General features: G+C 29.7%; 2 protein-coding genes across 2 annotated transcripts; one reads left to right on the forward strand and one right to left on the reverse strand.

Annotated features, from left to right (window-relative positions):
• Positions 1 to 87: 87 nt before the first annotated feature.
• LOC145742552 (uncharacterized) lies at positions 88 to 14,299 on the forward strand. The gene is made up of 28 exons (XM_082560328.1): positions 88 to 208; positions 281 to 347; positions 517 to 658; positions 1,007 to 1,108; positions 1,264 to 1,324; positions 1,459 to 1,544; positions 2,049 to 2,189; positions 2,745 to 2,866; positions 3,040 to 3,123; positions 3,418 to 3,519; positions 3,966 to 4,086; positions 4,443 to 4,555; positions 4,814 to 4,967; positions 6,393 to 6,591; positions 7,215 to 7,354; positions 7,741 to 7,852; positions 8,036 to 8,105; positions 8,747 to 8,954; positions 9,041 to 9,095; positions 9,458 to 9,629; positions 10,271 to 10,449; positions 11,345 to 11,511; positions 11,724 to 11,877; positions 12,269 to 12,404; positions 12,821 to 12,895; positions 13,028 to 13,106; positions 13,369 to 13,539; positions 14,134 to 14,299. The coding sequence occupies exons 1-28, from the start codon at positions 156 to 158 to the stop codon at positions 14,193 to 14,195; spliced, it is 3,327 nt and encodes a 1,108-aa protein (XP_082416454.1). The 5' UTR covers positions 88 to 155; the 3' UTR covers positions 14,196 to 14,299.
• A 365-nt stretch (positions 14,300 to 14,664) lies between these two features.
• On the reverse strand, positions 14,665 to 15,489 carry LOC145742174 (mitochondrial inner membrane protein Mpv17-like). The gene has a single exon (XM_082559952.1). It carries the CDS (start codon positions 15,473 to 15,475, stop codon positions 14,924 to 14,926), a length of 552 nt encoding a protein of 183 aa, XP_082416078.1. The 5' UTR covers positions 15,476 to 15,489; the 3' UTR covers positions 14,665 to 14,923.
• Between the last annotated feature and the right edge of the window lie 867 nt (positions 15,490 to 16,356).

Here is a 16,356-nt window from a genome sequence, read left to right on the forward strand (position 1 = left end):
TAGAAATCATGCCGAAACGTGATACGCATGACATCATTGCTATGTAAACACGGCCTATTTTTTTACTACAAAATTTTACATCTGTTTTTAGTTTGTTGTGTCATGTGCTAGTTCAGTTACGTCAATATTTTGAATTTTTCAGTTTTACATCTAAAATGTTTTCAAAGTACGTTATATATTCATCATCTGGTAGTGGAAATATCATTAGGTGAAGTATTTTTATCTACTTTTTGGTAATTGTGCTAATAAAACTTTTTTATTTAATTGTTTAATTTTGTAGAATATTTTCGTACCAAAATGACGGTTGTATTCTTTACTCGTGGAGACCAGATGCAAATTGCATTAAGGTTAATATTTTTATTCATTAATCAAATATTTATAAAAATGGAAAATAAATAATTTTATTTTAAGTAAACTCATTTACAAAATTTACCCTAATATGATGGAATCTAACATTTTTTGCATATTACAATATTTAAAATAAGTTATGAGATGGTTTTGGTATTCATGTTGCAGGTAGAACAAGGAATTGAAATTTTAAATTCAACTTTTGTTCGTTTATTTGATCCAAGCAATGAAACTGACAAAATTATTTTAATTCTTAAAGGATGTCATGAGATAAACAATGCATCTTTATCGCCAGATCGTAAAGCACTAGGTACATTAATTTTATTTTTTTTGTATATATCTTTATCGTCGATGTGGGAAAGTCGAATGCGACTTAAACATAGAGTAACATAAGTTACTCCATCCCAGTCTCCAATTGCCTGTGGCAGTTTGGGATATTGTAGATTATAATTGCCCGGTAATTATGCTGCTGATTAGGTGCTGGCTCAGCAGGAGTTCATACCGTTTATAGTGCCTTACTCAAAGACGCTACAGCATGGGAGCAGTAGGGATTGAACCCACGACTTCATGTGTGGTTTTATAAATAAGTTTTTTACTTTATCTAAGATCAAAATCTATTTGAATGTTTATAGGCTTATTTAATCTTTTTTAATTTTAGCTTACACCATTTTGGAGAAAAAAACGTCAAGAAGGCAGCAAGTTTACAGTGTCATTACTAAACATAATCTTCTATCTCAAGATGTACTGAAAAAATTAGTTGGTATGTTTTGCAAAAGGGACATTTTTATTACATTCCTAATTTTGCGCTTTGCAAACAAATGGTTTAACTACATGATTGCTAACAAAAATAGCACTTTATAAATTATGCTGTATACTACAGTAGAACTAAATTCTTTTGCACTTATGTTTATACAGATTGTCATCCAATAAAATGTCAAAATGAAAATGCGAATGAACTAAATGACTCTAATTCAGAGTAAGCTTTTTAATATCATAATTAACATAAACGAAATTATTTAATAAACTCATTAAAAGATAAGTAGATTTTTTTTTATTTAATCCAAGTGTTCAATAATATTAAAATATTAAAATTTTTTTTTTATATTAAAGGACTGTTTCTCTTAATGCACCTGATAATAAATGGTCTGATCGAAAACCGGTGTATAATTCATTTCTGGCTGAAGTTTATCCAACAAGTAAGAATATTTTCATAATCTTTTTTATGTTTATTTATCATAGGGTAGTGTTAAACACAGTCCTATAATTTCTTTGTCAAATTGATATTGTATTCATGTTAGTGTTATTGAAGTGGTGATACTATTTTAAAGATAATCTTGACAAAAATCTTTAGTATTGACCCTATGGGTTGCAGTATTACTAATTTGACTTATTATATTGCTTTAAGTAATAGAATCACCTATAAACCACAAACAGCATTTATTATTGGTAGTAAAAGTCACAGATGACCTTAACTGGTATATTTATCACAGATGGCCTTAACTGGTATTTTAAAACTCTAAAATGGTCCATAGTGTGGTATACTGATCATGGCATCAAATAACGAGCCACAGGTTTTCTGGTTCAAATCACACCAAATGTCACATTTTTTACCTTGTTAAATTTTAAAACAATACACTCTTCCCCTACTAAATATAACAAAATTCTATCTAGGATAAATTATTTAAGTATTTTTCCTCTAGGTTGGTCTATGAAGTTCAACTTGGATAAATTCTTGTTTGGTTCTCGAGCAGTTTTCACCAATTTCCTTGTACCAAAAGTGAATGGAGACATAAGAATAACTCAGTATAAAATCCTATTCATAATGCACAGGGAACATATTGGTAAATTGGTATATTATATTTATTCATAAATATAGGAATTTTTTATTTATTTTTCTTATATAGGCTATATTAGAAATTTAACATTACTGTTTTTAATTTTACACTTGTTTTAAAAAAATAGTATAGGCCTAGCTTTATAAAATTGGCCTGACTATATAATGTCATACATGTTTTTTTTATTTTTTTATATATCTTTATCCTCGATGTGGGAAAGTCGAATGCACGACCTAAACATAATATATCAGTTACTCGCACCCAGTCTCAAGTTGCCTGTGGCAGTTTGGGATATTATAGATTATAATTGCCCGATAATTATGCTGCTAATTAAGTGCTGGCTCAGCAAGAGTTCATACCGTCTATAGAACCTTACTCAAGGGCGCAACAGCATGAGATCAGTGAGGATTGAACCCACGACCTCATGTGTGGTGTAGCAAGTCTTCTTACCACCACACCACGCTGCCGGTACTGTTATAATTTTAATGACCTATTTTTTTAATTTTTGAACTCTTATGTATAGTCCATTTAAAGAACTATAAAGTTGTTGTTTTATTGTAGGAATATATAGTGTAGATATAGAGGATTTGTCTACACAAAATAACAGTCAATCTGAAAGTGAAAAACCAATTGATCCACAACTTATCGCAAGAACAAGAATTTTTAATAGACCTGTCTCTGAGGTGTGTGTGTATTTTTTAATTTTCAAAATATTTATAAAAATCTTCGTTTTAAGTGTTAAAATTTAAAAAAAAATTAGTTATTTCAACATTATAAATCTTTTGTTAAATAAAGAATTATTTAATAAAAAAAATTAGTGTTACATTCTATCTTTATTTTTATTTGTTTTTTAAAGGTAATTTCTAATCATATTGTATGGAGCCAGTGGAATCCAAGCAGTCAACAATTATATTACATTAATGTGATTCGCAAAGAAAGAGTAAGTTTTCCGGCAGCGTGGTGTAGTGGTCAGTTTACTACATGAGTTCCTGGGTTTAATCCTTACTGCTCTTATGCTGTAGCGCCCTTGAGTAAGGTGCTATAAACGGTAATTATTGGGCAATTGTATTTAATAACATCCCAAACTGCTTAAGGCAAATTAAGACTGGGTTGGGGTAACTAATATTAACTTCTCACATAGAGGATAAATTAATTTAAAAAAAATACAATTTAATTAAATAATTTTATTAAAAATGTCAATACTATTATCATGTTTAAATTTTGTTATTTTTAGGTTTACCCTTTACCCAAGCCTAACTTGGGAGGCATTCCAGTTAAACTAACCTGTCTCCAGTTTTATGACAAAATGCCACATAACAGAGTATATGATATATCAGTAAGTTCTGTTGGTAAAACCATTAAATAAATAAATTCTTATAGACAATTGCTAAAATGTGATTTCTGAAAATGATTTAAAAATGGAGTATAAAGAAAAACCGGCAGCGTGGTGTAGTGGTAAAAACACTAGCTACACTTGCTACATCACACATGAGGTTGTGTGTTCAATCCCCACTGCTCTTATGCTGTAGCGTCCTTGAATAAGGCGATATAAACGGTATGAACTCTTGCTGAGCCAGCACTTAATCAGCAGAATAATTATCGGGCAGTTATAATCTATAATATTCTAAACTGCCACAGGCAACTCGAGACTGGGTCGGAGTAACTGATGTTACTCTATGTTTAAGTCGCGCATTCGACTTTCCCACATCAAGGATAAAGATATAAAAAAAAGAACTAAAACGTAATGTTGTTAAATGTGCGTTTTTGTGTAAAATTTTTTAGTTGGATATGGGCTTATCTCGATTTAGTTTGTACAGCAAAAGTTTGACTTTGCACAAGGATTTGGATCCAACAATATCTAACAAGGAACTTAACATTAGACTGTTCAACTTTAACCAAACAGGTATTTTATATTTTAATAAAATGTAAATTGGTTTTCAATTTTTTTTATGTATTTTTCTTCGATGTGGGAAGGTTGACTTCACAACCTTAATGTCCTATATAGACTAACATTATTTACCTCAACCCAGTCTTGAGTTGCCTTTGGCAGTTTGGAATATCATAGATTATAATTCTCTGATAAATATAAGCTGCTGGTTAGGTATTGGCTTAAAAGTAGTTCATACCATTTATAATGCCTTACTCAAGGGCGATACAGCTTGAGAGATGTGGGAATCAAACCTAGAACCTCATGTAGTAAAGGTTAGAGTTTTGACCATTACACTGTCAGTTATAAATTTTTTTAAAATTTTTTTTAAGGTTCAATGTGTTTATGCTGGCAAGAAATGACTGACAAAAAATTCAAGATACCAGAATGGCATTACAGCTTTGTTATTTTAAACAAGGATATTTCAGTACACTTTCCTTTAAAGGTAAGTCACCTACTTTTCTATGTATTAACACTTAATTATATATATATTTGTTTTTTTAAAGAGAAAGTAAATTTTAAATTAAAACTATTTCAAAATAAAATGAAACTTTTTAAACTGAATATTTTATTCTCAATTTTTAGAGAAAAACTAGCGTAAATGTTTTTTTGACCTATTCGTTTTTTTAAGTTATAGACACTTCAACAAATATGAAAGTAGACATTTTAATTTTTATCAATAAATTTTCTTTAAATCTTTAAGGAAAATGAAACTAGTTTTCCAGTTACTTTCACGCCAATGAATCAATACCTTGTCGTTTATTGTTCCGGTGAATTTGTTCACTTTTACGACATAGAAACCATGTCATGTGACAAGGAAGGTGTATTGAACGGTTTAAATCAAATGTTTTTATCAGGTAAAATTTATGGGGTAGTCTTTTTAAATACAAACTAATAGTTTTTTTTTTTTTTGTATATATCTTTATCCTCGATGTGGGAAAGTCGAATGTGCGACTTAAACATGGATTAACATCAATTACTCCAACCCAGTCTTGGGTTGCCTGTGGCAGTTTGGAATATGATAGATTATAATTGCCCGATAATTATGCTGCTGATTAAGTGCTGGCTCAGCAGGAGTTCATACCGTTTATAGCGCCTTACTCAAGAGTGCTACAGCATGAGATCAGTGGGGATTGAACCCACGACCTCATGTGTGGTGTAGTAAGTGTTCTTACTACATCACGCTGCCGGTTTTGTAAGCATGCCATAATGCACTATAAAAGCAATGTTTAAAAATTATACATACAATATGTTTTAAGCTATGAAGATAATTATGTTTATTTTTTTTATTGAATTCTGGTAATTCAAATTTTTTTTTTAAATTGTTTTTAAGATTTCAGATTTGTTTTAAACTGGTGTTGTTATTAGCAGTAGTTTTATATATTTTTTTTTTTTCTATTTAGGTAATGTTTAACTCATTATTTACTTATTGTATTGTTCTCTGCTTAACGATATAAAATTGCAAGTGTTTAAATAATGCATTGTTTACTTACACCATGCATCAATATAATTAATATTATAAAAGTAAACATACAGAAAATATATATATCTTTTTTTAACATGACTTAATTTAGAATTTCTTTTCTGATTTATATTTATATGTTGACCTGAGTAATATACTGTTTTTTTTATTCGAGATATAATTTGAAGGACTTGCCCAAAGATAAACTGTCAAAACAATTATAATTTACTGTTTTAGCAGCAAAAATTAAACCTGGCGTTTTTTTTTTACCCCTAAACTAAATATATTGACCTCTAAACTAACTATATTGACCTTAAACTAACTATATTGACCCCTTAACTAACTATATTGACCCCTAAACTAACTATATTGACCCCTAAACTAACTATATTGACCCCTAAACTAACTATATTGACCCCTAAACTAACTATATTGACCTCTAAACTAACTATATTAACCCCTAAACTAACTATATTGACCCCTAAACTTACTATATTGACCCTTAAACTAACTATATTGACCTCTAAACTAACTATATTGACCCCTAAACTAGCTATATTGACCCCTAAACTAACTATATTAACCCCTAAACTTACTATATTGACCCTTAAACTAACTATATTGACCTCTAAACTAACTATATTGACCCCTAAACTAGCTATATTGACCCCTAAACTAACTATATTGACCCCTAAACTAACTATATTGACCCCTAAACTAACTGTATTGACCCCTAAACTAACTATACTAAACTAACTTTAATTTTAACCAACAATCAATAACATAAACTATAATATAATATAGTTTTATTTTTTTCAAGATGAATTTGTATCAAAATCGTCCAATTTTTCTCTGGAATTTATCACAAATCATGGATACGAAAAATCATGGGACAATACAGTTGAAAGTACTAATATGAATGATGAATATTCTGACACTTCTTCTCAGTCAAGTAACAAACAGAATACGTCCATCCCAAACTGTTTTGATCAAAAATCGAAAACTTTTTTGAATATTCGGTTTGATTCTTTTGTGGATTTGTTTGAACACAAAAGTTTAACCCTACAGAATAGGTTGGTATTGTTTTATTAATTAAACATTAAATATATTGTAAAGAGTGATTAGCTATTATTTTGTGATCACATAACTATTTTTTTTTTGTATATATCTTTATCCTCGATGTGGGAAAGTCGAATGCGCGACTTAAACATAGAGTAACACAAGTAACTCCGACCCAGTCTCGAGTTGCCATTGGCAGTTTGGGATATTATAGAGACTATAATTGTCCGATAATTATGCTGCTGATTAAGTGCTGACTCAGCAGGAGTTCATACCGTTTATAGCGCCTTACTCAATGGCGCTACAGCATGAGAGCAGTAGGAATTGAACCAATAACCTCATGTGTGGTGTAGCGAGTGTTCTTACCACTACACCACACTGCCTCCATTTGCTATTATTTACAATTTAGGGATTTAAAATATTGTTAAAAACTAGAATTAAATATATTTTTGGTGCTATTGTTTTTGATTAGTTAGTCATTTTAAATATATTAAAATTATTATACAATTTATTTTACTTTTACATTTTAAGAATTACCAGAATAAAAATTATTTAAAAATGTTAATTTTCTTTTTCTTTTTAGAATGTTGCTGACTAGACATGCTGTTCTTTTATCACGGGGCAATAACATTTTTCCCCAATTGTTAAACAAGGTAATGGAAACTATAATGTGCGATTCAACTAATGCAGATGCAACTGGCATATTGGCACAACTAATTATCTGTAAGCATTAACTGTAATATTAGAATAATTTTTTTTAATAAATGGAGTGGTATTATTTTAAATAAGTTTATGAATGAATATTACAACTATAACAAATTAAAAATAAACACAAAAAAAGTTATTTTTGCTCTAAATTGTGTGTTTTAATGTCGTTAAAGTTATATTTAAAGCCTTATAAAACATTCAGTCCTAGGGAATAAAGTTACTTTGAGTGCAAACTTCCTGCATCAAGAAAAGCAGTGGGAATTGAACCTAGGACCCCATGCACAATGCTCTACTTATTGCCAAATGCCAAATTACCAGCCAAAAAACACAACAAAATTTTAAAAAGTTCTTTAAAAATAGTAAGTCTATTGATTTGCTGACATATTTTTTTATGTTTTTAGTTAGGGCCAGCCAAGAATTATGTAATAATTATCATACTGTGCCTCATGATATGATTCCTCTTTTTCCTATCACTCCATCTAAAAAGATATTGGCTCGCTTAATACGCAAAGAGTAAGTATTAAATAAAAAAAATTATTTCAAAATAAAAAAATAATTGTTATTCTGGTAATATTTTTATTTGTTTACATTTTGCCTTTTTTATTTTGGCATATAAAACGTTTTTTTTTGTATTTTTCGATGTTCCAATATTTTAATAATTTTTAATTTGTTGGATGATTTTTTAAATTGATTTAGAATACCTGAATGTGATTTAGTGATTAATTACCACACTGTTCGTAAAACCTTAGAAAGTGAAATTGAACAGGTAAGTTGACTAATTTACTTGTTCTTTCAAGATAAATATTTTATTATAAGTTTTAAATTAAAAATATAAAATGTTTTATTTTAGTTATGTGGTTAGTATTTCTCTTGTTCTTGAAAATTATAAATAACTAAAGCTAAAATCTATAATATTACGAAGTCTTCAATACTTAAAAAATACAAAATAAAATGTAACACTGTGGCACAGTTACGAAACTACTCTACGTTTAGACTGTAAAAAGGCTTTATAACATAGACCGGCAGCATGGTGTAGTGGTAAGAACACTTGCTACACCACACATGAGGTCGTGAGTTCAATCCCCACTGATCTCATGCTGTAGCGCCCTTGAGTAAGGCGCTATAAATGGTACAAACTCCTGCTGAGCCAGCACTTAATCAGCAGTATAATTATCGGGCAATTATAATCTATAATATCCCAAACTATCACAGGCAACTCAAGACTGGGTCGGAGTAACTGATGTTACTCTATGTTTAAGTCGCGTATTCGACTTTCCCACATCGAGGATAAAGATATATACAAAAAAGAAAAAAAAAACATAGGGAATAATAAAGTTATTTGTTAAAAAAAAATCTAAGACCTAAATTTTTGTGCAAAAATTTTAAACAACTATTAATAAATATTAGTACCTGGCAACTATAAGCATTAACAACATGTATATGGCTTCGAACATGGACACAACCACCAAGACCAATGATAAACAAAAGAATGAGAAATTAAATAATCCGATTTGGTACAAGGCTTTGTCGGCATGCAAGAGTGGTTCTTTTACCGAATATGATCTCGATTCTATAACAGAGGAAATCTCATTTTTGGCAAAACACTTTCGTTCAGGTAAGTTAGATTGTTTTTAAAGCCTTAAATCGGATTTATTAATTTGGATACTGATATTGGAATACAACTTATTTAATTTTTTGTAGAAGAATCTGGTGCACAGAGTTCCCTGCAACTACATCTTTCAAAAATGTTCAAAATGTAAATATGTTTTTAATTTTTTTTTTTAATTTTTTTAAATTAACTTGTTTTTGCTGTATTAATTTTAACATAATACTTTACTGTAAAAATAACAAAAATGTAAGGGGCTAGCTAAAGCAACCTATGTTAATAATAATTATATTGCCTAACTGTTAACCTATCTATTAAAATGTGGTTTCGTCAAAAGTAAGTGATGTTATTGCCTACTTAAAGTTAATAACATGTAAGCAATGGGATTAGTACCAATAATAAGTCAATCTGTGACTTCAACCACTTTACTTTAGAGTCATGACATACTATTTAAATTATTTTTAAACCTAGCTTTATCAAATTATGTATCACCTTAAAAATTTTTATTTTAGAAAATTTTCGGATCCAGACCCACCTATTTTAAATCCAGAAAACTCAGAATTTATTGGAACTGAAAATGTGCCGTATTTACAAAACTCTAAATTTGAGTTACTGCACAAAAACAATTTGTCATTCTTCAATAAATATGAACAAGACAAGCAGTCTCAAAACATAATTGCATTGGTAATTACGTTTAATTTTTGCTGTATAATATCTTCTTTAATACAATGATTAATAATTATGGGCATTACTACCAGAAGCTCTTGGTTGGATATCAACTGCTTTTATCAAATCCAGAACTACATGAGGTACTTGGTTTGATCCCCATGGCTTCCATGCTGTAGCACCCTTGATTAAGGTTCTATGATAGGTTCGAACTCTTGCTGAGCCAACACTTATTCAGCAGCTTATTGTTATCCGCCAATTATAATCTGTTATATTCTAAATTGCCCAAGTCAACTCAAGACTTGGTCGGGGTAACTAATGTTGTTCTATGTTTAGGTTGTGAAGACCACTTTCCCACGTTGAAGATAAATATATATATATAAAAAATTGTGTGCATCCTTGTATAACAGCATAAGAGTATTTATGGTTTGCGATCAGTCGCAAACCCATATTAATTTGTAGTCATTATTATTAAAGTATGGGTATTTAGGGGTAGGGTATAGTTTACATTTATAACTTTATAAAAGAACATTACTTATATATATATATATTTTTTTTTTTTTAAATTAATTTTAGAATTTTTAGTTACCCTATCTTAACAAACCAATTTTTCAAATAATTATCCATTACCTTGACATTGCTTGCATTTTTATACTTAGACAAGTGAAAAGCTTTGTGATCATCTGAGTGCGTGTTTTAATTCAACAAAAAACATTGCAACCCCAAATTATGACAATTTGTCAAACGATTATGTTCATGCCCAAGTCAGGGCTGTTCGTCATATTCTCACATTAATGTTTCTCAAATCGGGGGTGGGAAATGTAGGTGACTTTAAACTGTAAGTATTTTGTCTTTTTTTTGTTTTTTAAACAATTTTTTTAGTGTAAGATAACATTGTTAGGCCTGGCCCAGTTTAGAATTACCTAAAATAGTACTGCTTTCTTAATTTACTAATTTTCTTTTTTAAATTTAAGACTGTATGTAAACCCATATAATTCCTGTTATTGTCGTGGCTTAGTTGCTAAAATTGTGTTTTTTTTCAGTAATTGACACTGTTCTCTTTATTTTTGTTTATTTCTCATTTATTTAACCTTAATGTGGGAAGGTCGACTTCATGACCCAATATAGAGTTAGTTGCCCTAACCGAGTCTTGAGTTACTTAGGCACTTTGGGATAATATAAATTATAATTAAAAAAGCCCGATAATTAAGCTGCTGATTCAGTGTTGACTTAGCACACCTTACTTAAAGGCGCTACAGCATGAAAGCAGTGGGAATTGAACCCAGGACATCATGTGGTGAAGCCAAGTGTTTTGACTACTTCTTCACACTACCTGTATTGCCAGCAGCAGCATGTTTATTATACTTTTAATTAACACCGGCAGCGTGGTGTAGTGGTAAGAACACTTGTTACACCACACATGATGTTGTGGGTTCAATCCCCACTGATCTCATGCTGTAGCGCCCTTGAGTAAGGCGCTATAAACGGTATGAACTCCTGCTGAGCCAGTGCTTAATCAGCAGCATAATTACCGGGCAATTATAATCTGTAATATCCCAAACTGCCACAGGCAACTCGAGACTGGGTCGGAGTAACTGATGTTACTCTATGTTTAAATCGCGCTTTCGACTTTCCCACATCGATGATAAAGATATATAAAAAAAAAACATTGTAAACAAAAGTCCACAGCAAAATATGTGTTACAGAAAAACAAAATGTTTAATTTTTTAAAGGTATCAGCCTGCTTCAGCAAAGGAACAACTTCTTCTTACCGCTTTAAACCAGTTTCAACTGGTTTGTAGTTTGATCAATTTTCCACTTCCAAACGGTTTTCATAGCTTTATTACTTGCCTGACATTTCGCATGCTTCTGGCCAAGTTTTCATGCATAAATAGGACAGGTAACTTTGTTAGAATATAAATTATATCTTTTGTTATGAAAATTTTACACACAAAATAATAGCAATTTGAAATAATAAAACTATGATAAACAACAATTGTATATTACACATAGTTTTATAGATGGTTTACTTTACCCTATAAATTCTTATTAGCCTGTACGCATACTAATTTTTTTTTAATGTTAAAAAGAGAATTTTTTTTAAATTTACAGATGGTGAAGATGGTAAAACAGTAGTCTCTGAACAGCCTGATATTGAGATTTTTTCTGAACAATTTTTCGGGTTTGTTGATCGTGGTTTGATACAAATCACCGAAGAATTTGTAGCACAATCTTTAGAAGATTTAGGAGATAAGGAAATATACAGGTATACTCAAAACGAAATCTAAATTTAAAAAAGAATCCAAAAATAAGTAAGGGGAATTGTGATAAATATATAAAGCTTATGTAAAATTTATATTGCTTGTTACAATTATTGTAAAATTTGGTGCGGTTTTCGTTGGAATTTTACTTTCTATTACACTAATTTAACTAATAATTTTTCTATTTTTTCTTTATGACTTTTGCTTTTAAAAAACTGATTCCTGTCTTTAGTGCATATCGCAAACTAAATTTTTTTTTTTAGTAAACCTTTTTGCTTTACGTGGAAACCTTTTTGTGTAACTATTGCAATAATAAATTCAGCACATTTATAGAATTTAAATTTTTTAATTACTGTTTATTAGGTGTTATAAAATATGTTATGTTATTTTTTGTAGTTCTGTAGTTCAAAAGTTATTAGAAAAAAATGGTCGTTTTTACGACGATCATTCTTCAGTAACCTCACTGCTTGGTTTGCAACAACAATGGCAAGATGATATCCCGACAAGAAAATTAATTGATACTTCACTTACAGTTTGTCTTTTTTTTAAATTATTTAAATATATTTGACCGGCAGCGTGGTATAAGACCGGCAGCGTGGTGTAGTGGTAAAAACACTTGTTACACCACACATGAGGTCGTGGGTTCAATCCCCACTGATCTTATGCTGTAGCGCCTTTAAGTAAGGTGCCAGCACTTAATCATTGGGCAATGATAATCTATAATATCCCAAACTGCCACAGGCAACTCGAGACTGGGTCGGAGTAACTAATGTTACTCTATGTTTAAGTCTCGCATTCGACTTTCCATCGTCGAGGATAAAGAATAGATATATACAAAAAAAAATTTAAAATGTGTTTTTATTTAAAAATGTTGTCATATTAAACATATTACTAACAATCGAATAAATTTGTATACAGTACTTAAAAATAATTTTTTTAATTTTTAAGGAACTTTATGCAAAGGATAAAGATTTCCCTAACCAACCCTCATCTCCGCGCAGCAGATCAACTTCACAAAACAAGGTCAATCTTGTTTATTTATTCTTTATATTAGAAGTCTTCCATTAGTAATTAAAATTAACCCTGGTTTGTTGAGATATAATTTTGTCACCATTTATTTATTAATCATATTTATGTTGTTGTTGTTTTTATCAGAATGAAATATCCGTCAAATCTTATTTAAGACAACAGTCAGAAAAGAAAGATTCCAAACCTGCTTTACAAAATGAACCAGGTATATTACCTTTAAATGTAATTTACATTTTTTCTTTTTTTATTCTTTATGTAAAAAGGTTATTTTTAGAGCCATATTATAAAATATTTAAAACTTGATCGATTCTCAAATCGTTTTTGGTAGCTTTAAATTTGTTAATTGTAATCATGCTTTAGCATGAAAACATTAGGAATCAAACTCAGGTTCTTCTGTAGTTAAGCCAAGTGTCTTAACTAGTACACCATGCTGAATTTAAAATATTTTAACATATATTTTTATGTAGTTTCACCAAAGTTAAATGGTTCAAGTAAAACTGAAGAACCCACCAATATTGATCAATTGACAGATTTTCCTGCACTTAATTCTTTTATGAGTTTTATATCAAATGCTGAAATGGAATCTGATAAAGAGAAAATTAAGTTATTAAGACAGTGCAGCTCTCAACCTATTGCAGGTATATAAATGTAGCAAATTTTAATAAAAAAGGTCTTGTGTTCAATACCCACTACTTCCACGTTCAAGCATCATTTTGCATTAAAAATTATTAAATAATATCATTTTGAATCATACTGGCAAAGGTTTAAGTTTTTAGGCAGTGAAGTTTTTTTTTTTTGTATATAAATTTATCCTTGATGTGGAAAGGTCGAATGCACGACCTAAACATAGAGTAACATCAGTTACTTCGACCCAGTCTCGAGTTGCCTGTGGCAGTTTGGGATATTATATAGATTATAATTGCCCAGTAATTATGCTGCTGATTAAGTGCGGACTCAGCAGGAGTTCATACCGTTTATAGCACCATACTCAACGGCGCTGCAGTATAAGAGCAGTGGGGGTCGAACCCAAGACCTCATAGTATTGTAGCAAGTGTTCTTATCACTATACCACGTTGCCAGTCCTTATTACTACACCACGCTGCCAGTTGTCCCTGAACTTAGTGTTTTTGTTGACAAAAATAGTATTTTAAAATGTAGTTCCTATTGTAGTTAACAATAAGCCTATAGTTTTTATATAATGATTAAAATAATTTTTTTGTTTTGTTTTAAAGATTTAGTGAAGTCAACATTCACTGAGCCGAGCATAGTAAGTGCCTTACAGCAACAAAACTAAATATGATCTGCTTTTAAAAAATTTTCAGTGTTAAATATTTTTTAAGTGCAATATTTTGTTAATTTACCAATTTTGTTATTAGCCTAATGCACTAGATAGATTAATTAATAAACTGTTTTGTTTTAATCATAAGCTATATGTCATAACTAATAAGCCATTTGTGCAATTTATTGTCTATTATTAAGATGAATTGTAAACAAAAACACTGTTAACTGAAAATAATAAAAACAGTAATTAATAATGATGATATTTAATATTGGTATTTTATAAATTTATAAACTTTTAAGGATATACTAATCATAAAATAGTTTTTCCAAAAACGTTTTTTTTTATTTAAAACATTAACAAAACATGTTTTTGTTAGTGACAGTTTTGCCAAAATGAATTATTTATTTTTAAATTGCTTAATAAAAGTTTTAAAATTATTTAATAATAAACAACTATAAATAATAAATAAATTTGTGTGATTATATCGAAACATTTTAGTATAAAACACAAAAAAACAAGTTATAATATATATACAGAAAATGAACCACAGTTTAAAATAAGAATATCATGTTTTATTAAAATATTGAAGAAAATATATATAAACATGCATATTTAATTTGTTAAAAAAATACTGAAAATTTAAATTATCTTAAACTATTGCATAGAAATAAAATAATTCACCTAAATAAATAAAAAAAACTATTAAAAATAAAAACTTAGCCAATGTTTTAGATAAAGTTTTAACATTCTTCCATTTGCTCAATATTTTTAATTGAGGCATTACTACGAAAACTTAAAAACATATTCCAGAAAAGGGCAACGCTTTGAATAAAAAGCATTCGAAATTCTGGGGGCACCAAAGAGAAATTGACAGACTGAGCAGGGATCCATACGCACCACATATTTTTAATAATCTTGGTGTAAGAGTTCTTGAAAATCGTCACAGACTCTTCGACAGTTTTTCCAGATAAGATCGGATGCAAAAATACAAATCCTGCATTGAAAACTGGTGCGGCAAGGGTCTGATCCATAATCACCATTTTTAGTGGCGAAATATTTAACCTTCTTAGAATCCCTAGCCAGGTTGAAACCACAGGCCCAAAGTAACAAAACCCACAAATGGACATGACCATTGTTCGGCGAGGGTTGTAAGCCTCTCCGGTTTTCTGTCTTGTAATTGTTTGGATAATAACATCTCCTGTCGTTGTTATGGTACCAGCAGTTAGGATTTGAGTTAAAAGTGGCCGCTTTTTAACAAGATCACTGTATATGCGCAGTAGCTTAATAGGCATACTTTTTTTTTAAATAAAACCTAAGAAAAAATATTTTTTATTTATTACTGTTATGCATATAGAAATAAGAAATAGATAAAGATTATTTAAAACAAAGATTTTCTTCTTTTTTTTTGAATTATAAAAAAAAATTTACAAATTCATACTTAAAATCCAATATTAGAAATATATAACACAAACAACGAAATAATATTAACTTTTGTTTAAAAAAAAGCAGTATTTAAAGGCCAACTAACTAAGAACAGCTTCACTAATTCTAAACATGAGCGGTAACCAGCTGTTAGGGTAGCTGTTGCCTGTTGTCGCTTGTATAAATTCAAGTCATAAAGTTGATTTATGACAACTAATTACCAAACATTACGCAATACCATTTCTATAAAGAGAATCACAATGTCCTAAAAATAGGGGAATCCCCTAATTTAACAAAATGAAGCTTTTGACAAAAGCGCGTGGAAATGATTATACAAAATGTAAAAACAATTATATATATACAGGTAAAGACTAGAGTTTTAATAAGGAACCTTTTTAATCATCTTATTCTGTCTTTTAATAAATTTACGAATGCTGCATTTTAGAATGAAAAGAGTAGCAAACAAAAACTGTAAAAATGTTATCCAGTTTTAGGCCACATCAGCACGCGAACTAGGCATAAAGCGTTCGCCAGCTGTTAAATAAGTTAATGCAATTGAAATTAAAAAGAATAAAAGAAATTTAACATAATTTTGTATATAGGCTACATATTCAGTAACACGCCCTTTTGTTAAGTAACATATTATACAATGCTATATTTTTAGTCATTTCCTAAATGCAAGGCTATACAGGTTGTAGGTGGATAAATTATTTTTTTTGCTGTTTTTGTATTTTTACCATTGCACAACTTT

Source organism: Corella eumyota, chromosome 2, assembly GCF_963082875.1.
Source record: "Corella eumyota chromosome 2, kaCorEumy4.1, whole genome shotgun sequence".
NCBI lineage: Eukaryota > Metazoa > Chordata > Ascidiacea > Phlebobranchia > Corellidae > Corella > Corella eumyota.

Excerpts from the sequence above, each read along its gene's own strand:
- LOC145742552 (XM_082560328.1), top strand. The coding sequence starts at position 156 with ATGTTTTCAAAGTACGTTATATATTCATCATCTGGTAGTGGAAATATC. Across the intron at positions 4,556-4,813 it reads CAGTACACTTTCCTTTAAAG|GAAAATGAAACTAGTTTTCC; the intron begins GTAAGTCACCTA and ends TAAATCTTTAAG. Across the intron at positions 12,405-12,820 it reads TAATTGATACTTCACTTACA|GAACTTTATGCAAAGGATAA; the intron begins GTTTGTCTTTTT and ends TTAATTTTTAAG.
- LOC145742174 (XM_082559952.1), bottom strand. The coding sequence starts at position 15,475 with ATGCCTATTAAGCTACTGCGCATATACAGTGATCTTGTTAAAAAGCGG.